The sequence below is a fragment of the Calidris pugnax genome, unplaced genomic scaffold (assembly GCF_001431845.1).
Source record: "Calidris pugnax isolate Ruff unplaced genomic scaffold, ASM143184v1 scaffold174, whole genome shotgun sequence".
NCBI lineage: Eukaryota > Metazoa > Chordata > Aves > Charadriiformes > Scolopacidae > Calidris > Calidris pugnax.
Window position 1 is genome coordinate 1,462,970 of NW_015090907.1, and position 11,284 is coordinate 1,474,253.

General features: G+C 44.8%; 1 protein-coding gene across 1 annotated transcript; it reads left to right on the forward strand.

Annotated features, from left to right (window-relative positions):
• The first annotated feature begins 1,961 nt into the window (after positions 1-1,961).
• On the forward strand, positions 1,962-9,981 carry PPP1R8 (protein phosphatase 1 regulatory subunit 8). The gene is made up of 5 exons (XM_014949185.1): positions 1,962-3,582; positions 4,209-4,429; positions 5,114-5,258; positions 6,420-6,484; positions 7,471-9,981. Exons 2-5 carry the CDS (start codon positions 4,364-4,366, stop codon positions 7,822-7,824), a joined length of 630 nt encoding a protein of 209 aa, XP_014804671.1. The 5' UTR covers positions 1,962-3,582; positions 4,209-4,363; the 3' UTR covers positions 7,825-9,981.
• The last annotated feature ends 1,303 nt before the right edge of the window (positions 9,982-11,284 follow it).

Here is an 11,284-nt window from a genome sequence, read left to right on the forward strand (position 1 = left end):
AGGCCAAAGTCAGCTCTCCTGAAGTCCCAGGTTGTTATCCTACTTTTGTCCTGCTTCTTCCATGCAGGATCATGAACTCCACCATTCCATGGTCACTGGAACCAAGGCTGAACCCAACCTTCACATCCCCAACTAGAGTTTCTTTGTTAGTACAAGGTCCAGCCTCTCTGCTTGTTGGTTCCTGCACCACCTGTGTCAAAAAGTTATCACCAATGCTCTGCAGAAGCTTCCTGGGCTGTGCATGCTGGACTGTGTTGCCTTTCCAGCAAATGTCAGGGTGGTTGAAGTCCCCTATGAGAACCAGGGCCCGTGATCATTAGGCTCCTTTCAGGTGTCTCTAGAAAGCCTCATTGACTTCCTCTTTCTGATCTGGTGGTCTGTAGTAAACACCCACAACATTGTTTTTCTTATTAGCCTGCTCCTTAATTCTTACCCATAAGCTCTCAATTTGTTCTTCATCCACCCCTTGGTACAGGTCAATACATTCCAGTTGCTGTCTCGCATAAAGAAGAACTCCCACCACCTTGCCCCGCCACCAGCCGCCCACGACAACATTCCAGCCATGGGAGCTATCCCATCATGTCTCTGTAACTCCAATGAGATCATGGCCCTGTGACCGCACACAAGTCTCTAGTTCTGCCTGCTTACCCCTGGTGCTGCATGGTTGGTACACGGGCATTGCAGAGAGGTAGTAGAGCATGAGACTTCCCTGGAGGGGAGCAAGAGGATCCACCATAGCCATAGACACCACTGAGGTGGTTGGCCTTCTGGATCTTATCTTGAGAGACAGCTAAGGAACTCTTGTCACTGCTCTGGTTGGCCTGACTCATTCCCCAGTTGGATGCGATGGCCTGAGCCATTGTGGACCCTCACCCCCCGAGTCCTTTAGTTTAAAGCCCGCCTCACCAAGTTGGCCAGCCTGCTGCCAAAGATTCCCTTTTCTAGACAGGTGGATTCCATTCCTCCCTAACATGTTATCCTAGCTTAGACAAGGCTCAAGGTCATCTGCCTTGAGGAATGTGTAAGAATCATTGGGAGCAGATGTGAGAGAGAATCTCTTGCATGAGGTGGTCTTGTGCTTTGAAGAGTTATTGTCCTTCCCAGGCTGCCTTGTATTGGCTGTTAAAGAAGGGAACAACTGGGGCTTTTCCATATTCAGCTGTTCTGATGTTGCAAAGAGAAGATTTGAGTTTCTGTACTGAACAGCATCAGACAAAACTGAAATATTGATTAGATGTTGATGCTTTGTTTTGAATTTGTTCTGTTTATTCATGTTCTTGAATTTTTTTCAGGAAGATGCAAAAGTTTACAGGAGTCTAATATGCTTCTCTGTTTGATATTCTACCTCAGAAGCTCATCATTGATGAGAAGAAATACTATCTCTTTGGGAGAAATCCTGATCTGTGCGATTTTACCATTGACCACCAGTCTTGCTCTCGGGTCCATGCTGCCTTGGTCTATCACAAACATCTCAAGAGGGTTTTCCTCATAGATCTAAACAGCAGTAAGTAGTGTGACATTTAACCAGATAGAAGTACAATATTTCAGTGCTTAAACATTTCTGAATCTGAGACACTTTTTCCTTTGTGTTGTTTGCACTGTGTGGATAGATAACTATAATCTGAATTAGCATTGTAGTGAAAGATTGGCAAGTGTTAGGAGCAAAGGAGTGTTTGCTCCAGTCAGCTTACATCTACTTCACTTGGCGTTTAAAACAACGTTTTGAAGAATTCCTTCTTGTTGTCCTTGGCATCCCTTGTCAGATTTAATTCCAAGTGGGCATTAGCCTTTCTCGTTGCATCTCTGCATACTCTAACAATGCTCCTATATTCCTCCCAAGTGGCCACATTCTGTAATTTCTCCACATTCTGTAAACTTCCTTCTTCCATTTGAGTTTTTCCAGAAGCTCCCTGCTCATCCATGCTGGTCTCCTGCTTGCTTTGCTTGATTTCTTACTCATAGAGATGCACCAATCTTGAGCTTGAAGGAGGTGGTACTTGAATATTAACCAGCTCTCTTGGACCCCTCTACCTGCTAGAACCCTAACCCATGGGGTTCCTCCAAGCAGGTCTTTAAAGAGGCCAAAGTCAGCTCTCCTGAAGTCCCAGGTTGTTATCCTACTTTTGTCCTGCTTCTTCCATGCAGGATCATGAACTCCACCATTCCATGGTCACTGGAACCAAGGCTGAACCCAACCTTCACATCCCCAACTAGAGTTTCTTTGTTAGTACAAGGTCCAGCCTCTCTGCTTGTTGGTTCCTGCACCACCTGTGTCAAAAAGTTATCACCAATGCTCTGCAGAAGCTTCCTGGGCTGTGCATGCTGGACTGTGTTGCCTTTCCAGCAAATGTCAGGGTGGTTGAAGTCCCCTATGAGAACCAGGGCCCGTGATCATTAGGCTCCTTTCAGGTGTCTCTAGAAAGCCTCATTGACTTCCTCTTTCTGATCTGGTGGTCTGTAGTAAACACCCACAACATTGTTTTTCTTATTAGCCTGCTCCTTAATTCTTACCCATAAGCTCTCAATTTGTTCTTCATCCACCCCTTGGTACAGGTCAATACATTCCAGTTGCTGTCTCGCATAAAGAAGAACTCCCACCACCTTGCCCCGCCACCAGCCGCCCACGACAACATTCCAGCCATGGGAGCTATCCCATCATGTCTCTGTAACTCCAATGAGATCATGGCCCTGTGACCGCACACAAGTCTCTAGTTCTGCCTGCTTACCCCTGGTGCTGCATGGTTGGTACACGGGCATTGCAGAGAGGTAGTAGAGCATGAGACTTCCCTGGAGGGGAGCAAGAGGATCCACCATAGCCATAGACACCACTGAGGTGGTTGGCCTTCTGGATCTTATCTTGAGAGACAGCTAAGGAACTCTTGTCACTGCTCTGGTTGGCCTGACTCATTCCCCAGTTGGATGCGATGGCCTGAGCCATTGTGGACCCTCACCCCCCGAGTCCTTTAGTTTAAAGCCCGCCTCACCAAGTTGGCCAGCCTGCTGCCAAAGATTCCCTTTTCTAGACAGGTGGATTCCATTCCTCCCTAACATGTTATCCTAGCTTAGACAAGGCTCAAGGTCATCTGCCTTGAGGAATGTGTAAGAATCATTGGGAGCAGATGTGAGAGAGAATCTCTTGCATGAGGTGGTCTTGTGCTTTGAAGAGTTATTGTCCTTCCCAGGCTGCCTTGTATTGGCTGTTAAAGAAGGGAACAACTGGGGCTTTTCCATATTCAGCTGTTCTGATGTTGCAAAGAGAAGATTTGAGTTTCTGTACTGAACAGCATCAGACAAAACTGAAATATTGATTAGATGTTGATGCTTTGTTTTGAATTTGTTCTGTTTATTCATGTTCTTGAATTTTTTTCAGGAAGATGCAAAAGTTTACAGGAGTCTAATATGCTTCTCTGTTTGATATTCTACCTCAGAAGCTCATCATTGATGAGAAGAAATACTATCTCTTTGGGAGAAATCCTGATCTGTGCGATTTTACCATTGACCACCAGTCTTGCTCTCGGGTCCATGCTGCCTTGGTCTATCACAAACATCTCAAGAGGGTTTTCCTCATAGATCTAAACAGCAGTAAGTAGTGTGACATTTAACCAGATAGAAGTACAATATTTCAGTGCTTAAACATTTCTGAATCTGAGACACTTTTTCCTTTGTGTTGTTTGCACTGTGTGGATAGATAACTATAATCTGAATTAGCATTGTAGTGAAAGATTGGCAAGTGTTAGGAGCAAAGGAGTGTTTGCTCCAGTCAGCTTACATCTACTTCACTTGGTGTTTAAAACAACGTTTTTAGACTCTTAAGAGGCTAAAGGAGGGGAGGAAAGGGATTGGACCTTCCCTTCACAACTTTAATGAAGCTTTCTGTTCTGAAGGTGGTTTCCCAAGATCTAATGCCTGACATACTGGGGTTTTTTTTCCACTGAGGGAATGAGTCCAGACATGGTACACTGGGATCTACAAGAATCCAGAAAGTAAATGGTGTTTGTCATTTATTTCCATGACACTTTGAGAACTGATGTGTGTTATCTGATGTGTGTTTGTGAGATGGTAGGCAAAATGTGCATAGCTGTTTTATATCAGTGATTTATATCCCAGAGCAACCATGTACAGTTTCTGAACTTCTCAAAGACTTGAAGTCAAATACTGTCAGCCCAAGCTGATGACTGACGGGCTACTTTACATTTTGATGTTCTCAGCACATGGCACATTCTTGGGTCATATCCGTTTGGAACCTCACAAACCCCAGCAGATACCCATTGACTCCACGGTCTCATTTGGCGCTTCTACACGGGCCTATACTCTGCGAGAGAAGCCTCAGACACTGCCATCAGCCGTTAAAGGAGATGAGAAAATGGGTGGTGAAGATGAAGAGCTGAAGGGCTTGCTGGGCCTCCCAGAGGAGGAGACAGAACTTGACGTGAGTATGATGGCACACTGTAACTAGATGGCATTTCCAGCTAAACAGATAGCATTCCCCTCTGGTTTGCTTAGGTTCAGGTTCTTAATTTCTTGGCCTTGAAGATAGCCTGAGGTGTCTTCTGCTGGCAGACAGGCAAACCATCTTGTTCTGCCATGATAGGCGTGTGATCATGCTGCTTCCCAGAGTCAGTGATCAAAATCCTCCTATTCCAATGGTTTTCTTGCAAAGGCATGTCAAGGAGTATGCGCTCTCCAACTCGCGTTACCCCAGATCTGGCATGATTTCCAATACTCTTCGTTATTGCTAGGTAACAGTGAATGCTGCCCTTTTTCTACACTTAACTAGCAAAGAGAGAGAAAGCAGTGTGTGTGGCATTCACAGGATTATTGAGGTTGGAAGGGACCTCTTGGGATCTTCTGGTCCAGCCCCACTTGTTCGAGCAGGGTCAGCTCGAGCAGGTTGCCCAGGATCGTGCTCAGTCAAATTCTGAATATCTCTGCAGACAAGAGACTACAGCCTCTCTGGGCAACCTGTTGCAGCACTGGAGCACTCATTCTTCGTGAGGGTCTGAAGTTGAAGCTAAACAGTGTGCTGAGGTCTTTTGATATGCACAATCACATATTTAAATCAGTCTTCATGCACTAGTTGCTCAAACTATTTCATCTCCAAATTTGTTATTAGAATCTGACAGAGTTTAATACAGCCCACAACAAAAGAATTTCCACACTAACCATTGAGGAAGGGAACTTGGATATTCAGAGACCGAAGAGAAAACGGAAGAACTCCAGAGTGACATTCAGTGATGATGATGAAATCATCAATCCGGGTAAGTGGTTTGCTTCCATCTTTAATTGATTCCCTGAAGGCCCTCCTTCCAGCATTCTAATGGGGATTCCTCATGGCTGCATATGGATAAGGAGAACAGAAATTTGGTAGTCAGTATTTGTGATGTGCTATTTTAGAGAAGCTGCCAAACATCTCACTTAAGTCTTTGACCTCTTTCTGCTTTTGGTTTCTAACTGTGAAATAACCGTGTGATTTGTGTATCACACTCAGCTTCCTTGCTCAAAACTCTGTCAGATGTTGGAAAAATCTCATGGCTCCAAAAGAAGGAAAGTGTTTAAAATTTTTTGCCTTCTTTAGAATCTAAATGGGAACTGAACCTGATTGTTTTTCATCTGTCCCTTAGTGCTTTTCTTACTTGTTGCCTAATGGATATTTCTCTCAAGCTCAGAGGTTTTTCTAGTTGTCCGCATGTCTGTAACAAGTCATTCTCATCCAAAATGATGCTTCTGAAGATGTATCCAATTCCTAATTACTTATTTTTCTCCCTTAGCTGTTTTATACTAATGACACTTGTATTGATGATATTTTGTATGGATAATATTCCAAATATAATAAGAGTAGCTTATTAATGAGTGTGCATTTTAAAATATAGTAGGGAGGTAGTTTCATTTGGCAGTGTATACCACCCAGAATGGCTACTTTGATTTATAAGGTTATGCAGTTTAGTGCTCAGGGCATCCTAATGTAAACAGCAGTCATTCACATTACAAAAAAGGTAATTTTTTTCAGACTTTCAGAGACTCTACTTTGAAATCTTCTGACTCCTCCTTCAGGATCCCCAAGGATCTCTGGGGCTGGCTGTTGTGCCTCTGAGCACATGCAGTGGCTTGTCAGCAGCAGCTTTCAGCCCAGAACTCCAGTCTGTCTGATCAGTGCAAACTGGCCACCCATCTGTCCCCTTCCACTGGAGTAGAAGCTTTTCCTACTGGAAGATCTGATGAGCCCACCTTGAGGCAAAGCCACTAGGTGTCCCCTGAGCTCCTCTCTGCGCTTGGGCCTGCTTGTGCTCACCCAGAGCTGCTGCAGCACTGCTGTTGAGAAAGGTCCATCTACCAGTTCTTCGTAGAGGTTCCTTTTTCTGATAGATGTTCTGTCTTTTCCTGTATTCTTACTAAAAACTTCACTATTCTTGCCTTTACAGAGGATGTGGACCCTTCTGTTGGGCGTTTCAGGAACATGGTACAGACAGCAGTAGTCCCAGTTAAGGTACAGAGTAATTCCCAACTTTCTAATTAATGCATTACATTGATGAACTCACTTTACGAATTACACCTTAGAAGCACAATGTTCTATAGTGGAAAATGTTTTATTGTTAAGGAAAAGTTGTGTTCATGTTCACAATTGTCTTTTTTCAGCAGACTTGAAATCAAGCTCTTTTGACACATGAAATCAATGGCAATTGTTTTTTTCTTCATAAAAAGAATCACTTTCCAGAAATTCAGTATGGTAGTTCTAGGCATCAGTTAAAACTGTGGGGAGTGTGGAAAATAAAAAGTAAAAATAAGAGGTTTTTTGTTTAAATACTGGAAGTGCTAAAGATTTCATAAGGTTGTCTACTAAAACTAGCAGGGTTTAGGCTTTTCTCCAAGGGGAGCCTGTTGCCAGTGCTGTATTTAATTTGAACATGGTAGGAATAGGGAAGATCTACAAAACTTCAGGGTAGCCAAGCAACAGTGTAACAGCAATTTTGCTTGTTGCTGGTATACAGTAAGTAATGTATATGGAAAAGGATAATTCTACCTAAAGCCCAGACTGCAGGAAAAGATTCAAATGATCAAGAGTGAGACAAAATCACCCAAGTGATGTAGAAGTTGAAGTTTCTTATTTTGGGGGGAAGGAGGGTCTGTGTTACTGACTAAGGACCTACTTGGTCTTGCGTTCAGGACAAGCTCAGTCCTGGCAGGCGTGTGCAGGAGGTAAAGAGGTGCTCACACCTGATGGAAGTGAAACCCGAGTTTCAACTTCTTGTTGTCCCTTCCTGCATTGTGCACCTTTAAGAGTTCAATATTAAGTGGTTTTCAAGGAAACTCAGAAGAAATCTTCTGGGACAAAGACTTGAGATGTGGCCTGTAACCACTGTATGTGTGGCTGGTTTGGTTGACTTCTGGGGGGGAAATGATGTTGGCGTCAAGTTTAAATAGCCTGCTTGTTTCATGTATTTTGAGTAATTCTTTAAATACTTCCATCTACAGAAAAAACGGCTGGAGAATCCAGGAGCATTGACAACAGATGATTCTGCATCACGACGTATGCAAAACTTCCCCTACAGCGGAGGATTATACGGTGGTTTGCCCCCAACTCACAATGAGGCGGGTTCCCAATCGCACGGCGTCCATGGGACAGCACTCATCGGGGGGCTGCCGATGCCTTACCCCAACCTGGCCCCAGATGTGGACTTGACTCCTGTTGTGCCCTCAACAGTTAACATGAACCCAGCTCCAAACCCTGCTGTCTTTAATCCTGAAGCTGTGAATGAACCCAAGAAGAAGAAATACGCAAAGGAGGCATGGCCGGGCAAGAAGCCAACCCCCTCCCTCCTGATCTGAGTTGGGGTTTGTTGAGTTACGAACTCCAGAAACTGTTCATGTGCAGTATCGTCTTTTTAAAATTTCAATGTCCTAACCAGATGTAACACCAAGATTGGAGAAGTGAAATATCCTTTAAAGATCTGTCTTCAAACGTTTTTATATGTCTGTTTAAAAGAAAAAAAGAATGTACAGCTCCCATCTCCTTATATATCTGGCAGCCTTTTCTTAGCCAATTACTGGTCCCCAGAGGTGTTTACTCTGAATTTCAAGGGGCAGAGTCATACAATTTAATTACCGTTTATGGCATGACCCTGCAAATTTGTGTATTTAGGTGTCGTGCTTACTATGAGTAACGTTTTTCTTGCTGGACTTGCTCATAGCAGGTCAGCTGTATCAGACATAAATGTCTGTGGGGCCAAGCCTTTCAGAAATCCCATTGATATGAGTTCCAAAACTTGCAAAATATAGGTCAGCTTTTATTTTTTTAAATATTCAAAGTCCCACCAATGTGGGGTGTTACCTTTTTTTTGTTGCTGTTTTTTTTGGTCACAACTTGTTTTAATTTCCACCTAAAACACTACAGCATCCCTTTAGATCATGAGAGCGTGGAGCTGAGATGGTCGAGGAGGAGGAGGTGTGCTACCCCAGCTGTGGTCCAGCGCGGTGCGATGGAGAGCGGTGAGGGGGGGGAGAAGAGGATGTCCCCCAGCTGGAGCCGAGGGCAGCGTCCCAGCCTGGCAGCCATCTACACTGTGCAGAGAGTGAAGTAGGGCTGACTTAAGGTGGAGTTAGCACAGAGGAGAACAGTTTCTTTTACAGTTGGTGGCCCTTTTAAATAGTTTCACTTTTATTTACAAATGGAACTTGTGAGCTTAGGTATGTGTGAGATGCAACAAGACACACATAAAGATGAGCAGGTGTCAGAGGACTTGGTGTTTAACACTTACAACCCCAATCTGCATTCTCTTCTGGCTGCTAGGAGCAGTGGGGGAAAACTGAGTGCTACTCGAAGCTAGAATATAAATTCTCAGTAGAGAATCTCCCTCTCCTTGAATAAAGCAGTGCACAAGTTGGTTTCACATTATTAGATTTTTTGATGACTTCATCACTCTCCCATTGAGTAAAATGAGCAGCTCAATTTGGATTGTTGCTCTGGCCCTTCACATCCTCGGGTTTACGTTTCAAAATCTGATTCAGATGCTGTGCCTTTACTTTACACAAGGTAAGGCCAGAGCTCTGTTTCTCTTAAGTTTCCTTTGGCTATTTTTACACTCTCTAATGCAGTTCAGCTGCCCTGTCACGTTCCGGTGTTGTGTGGGGGTTTCTCCGGGAGGTGTGCGCTGAGGTGACCGTGTCCCTGCTGGGGCTGTGCGGGTGGGACGGGGGCTGCAGTGGAGCTGCGGCGCTGCCCTGCGTGGGACAGAGGTACAGAATCAGTGTGACTTCTGCATCGACAGAGCGATTGCTTCTATCATGTTATTGAGGTAAAAAGGAGCTGGCAGCTGCCCCGTTTACAAGAGCAATGGCTTTAGAGACTGGTTTGTTCCCCTCCACGCACCGTCCTGTCATACGGATGGGTACAGAACCTTCTCCAGGATACAGCTGCGCCGCTCTGTGTTTAACTGTCATATTATTGAATATGATTCAGTCTTCAGACATTCTGCTTCCAAACACTCCATGTTGACTTCTAAAATCTTTCTCCCTTTATTTTTAGTTTTGCTTCTTCCTGGTATGTAGAATTTTCTTTTTCCAGCCAGTCTGCTTTATGAAGGCAGCTCTCTAGCGTAAGACTAGTTAGGGCAAGTAAAAGTTGAACAGATTTCTTCTTCCTGTTTTTTCCATTTTGGGTTGTGTTTTGTTTTGGGGGGATGCGTGGGTGGTAATTATTTTGGGTTTTTTATGAGTGGCTCTTTGCAAGATTTTTCTTGAAAAGGGAAGCTTTACTGCTCATTGGTTTTTAAAGCTCTTCTCCCCCCTGGGTTTGAACAAGCTCTCATTATTTTAGAGCTTAGAGGCCATAGCTGGCCGTTACCAGAGGGGACGGTGTAACATCTAGGGGCTTGTACAGAAGTTTGTACACTTGTGTAATATGTAATAGGCCTTTTCACACTTTCTGTTGAGCTTTTTACCTGTAACCTTTACTATGTTGTAAATAAAATGCAGATTTTGCCAGTTTGCAGTGTTAGTGTGTCCGTTCCCAGTCTGTGCTTCAGCAGTTGGGACTGCTGGTTGGTTTGTGCCTGGCTGAAGGATTTCTGCCCTGGCCAAGTGCAGCTTTCGCTGCAGGTCTCCTTCGGAGCGGCTGCAGCTCATAAGCGCGCTCCATCTGCTCTGCCTGTGCCCTGCACTGCTGCCCTGTCCTCTGGGCACCGCGCTTCCGCACACGCGGAACGCTGAGCAGTGGATTTCAAACAGCAGCCACCCTTGTTTGCTGAGTGAAGTTTCACCTGGTTCTGGCATAATCCTCCCTCTGCAAAAGTTATACTTTAGAGCCTGACTTTGCTCTTCTTGTGGCTGCCCTGGCCTCTGGATTGTCCTGGACAGTCTGGGTGTGCCTTTGTCACCCTGGGGCTGTGCAGCTTGGCCAGGGCTCCCTGGGGAGAGCTGGAGTGAAAAACAGTAAATGGGGACCTGGTTAAAGATAACCCTGGTGCCTGCGGTGTAGGATCGAGAGGGATTCCCAGTCTTGGCCAAATTTAGTAATATTTAGGCTGTAGATGAGTATTTATTCTCCATCAGGCAACATCCTTTACACAGCTGGGGTGGTTATATTTTTATTATTGCATGTCAGCAGAAGGCTGAATCTTCGCAATTCATGTCCAAGCTGCTGGTCTGCCATAGGTAGAAATATTTGGTACAAATTAAGTAGGTAACTTTGTTAAGTGTTGTTGTGTTTAGTAGCTAATTTCCTGTATTAAAGGAAATAGTGAGAAGGAGTCAACTTGCACAATAATCTAAAACCCTCTGCAATGTAGAATGCAGAGATGGGAACAAAGAAGTGGAGAAGAATTTGCAGCTGAAAAAATGATTGAGCTAAAGAATAATGGCAGTGTTTTCCTGGAACATCTGTCCTTGCAGCACTCACTGGATTCTCATTGTAACCCCCCTTCTCTCTCTGGGTTTTGAAATACAGGAGTGCAGTGTCCAGCAGCATCCCAAGAGCTGGTAAGGAGCTGACACAAGTTCTGTTCCCGGTGAGCTGTGCAGTGAGACACCCGTGTGTTAGATTCTGTCACAACATGCCTGAAGGAATGACTTCTTGGAGAGGAGGTGACTTCTCCCTGCGGCCTTTTAGGAGAGCAGGAATGGCATCCAGCACAGGGCAGGCGAGTGCCAGCTGAAGTGTGGGTTCCTGCAGTTCTACCAAATGCTTCAAAACACTCGGTGGCGTGGGCAGAGACCACGGGGGAGGGTAGGACTGGAACAAGTGGCTTAGAAGAAGCCAGAGAACTGGGCTGTGTAATGGCTACCACAGGTC

Coding starts and splice junctions, on each gene's coding strand:
- PPP1R8 (XM_014949185.1), top strand. CDS start 4,364: ATGGGTGGTGAAGATGAAGAGCTGAAGGGCTTGCTGGGCCTCCCAGAG. Junction 4,430..5,113: donor AGGAGGAGACAGAACTTGAC/GTGAGTATGATG, acceptor ATTTGTTATTAG/AATCTGACAGAGTTTAATAC. Junction 5,259..6,419: donor TGATGAAATCATCAATCCGG/GTAAGTGGTTTG, acceptor TTGCCTTTACAG/AGGATGTGGACCCTTCTGTT.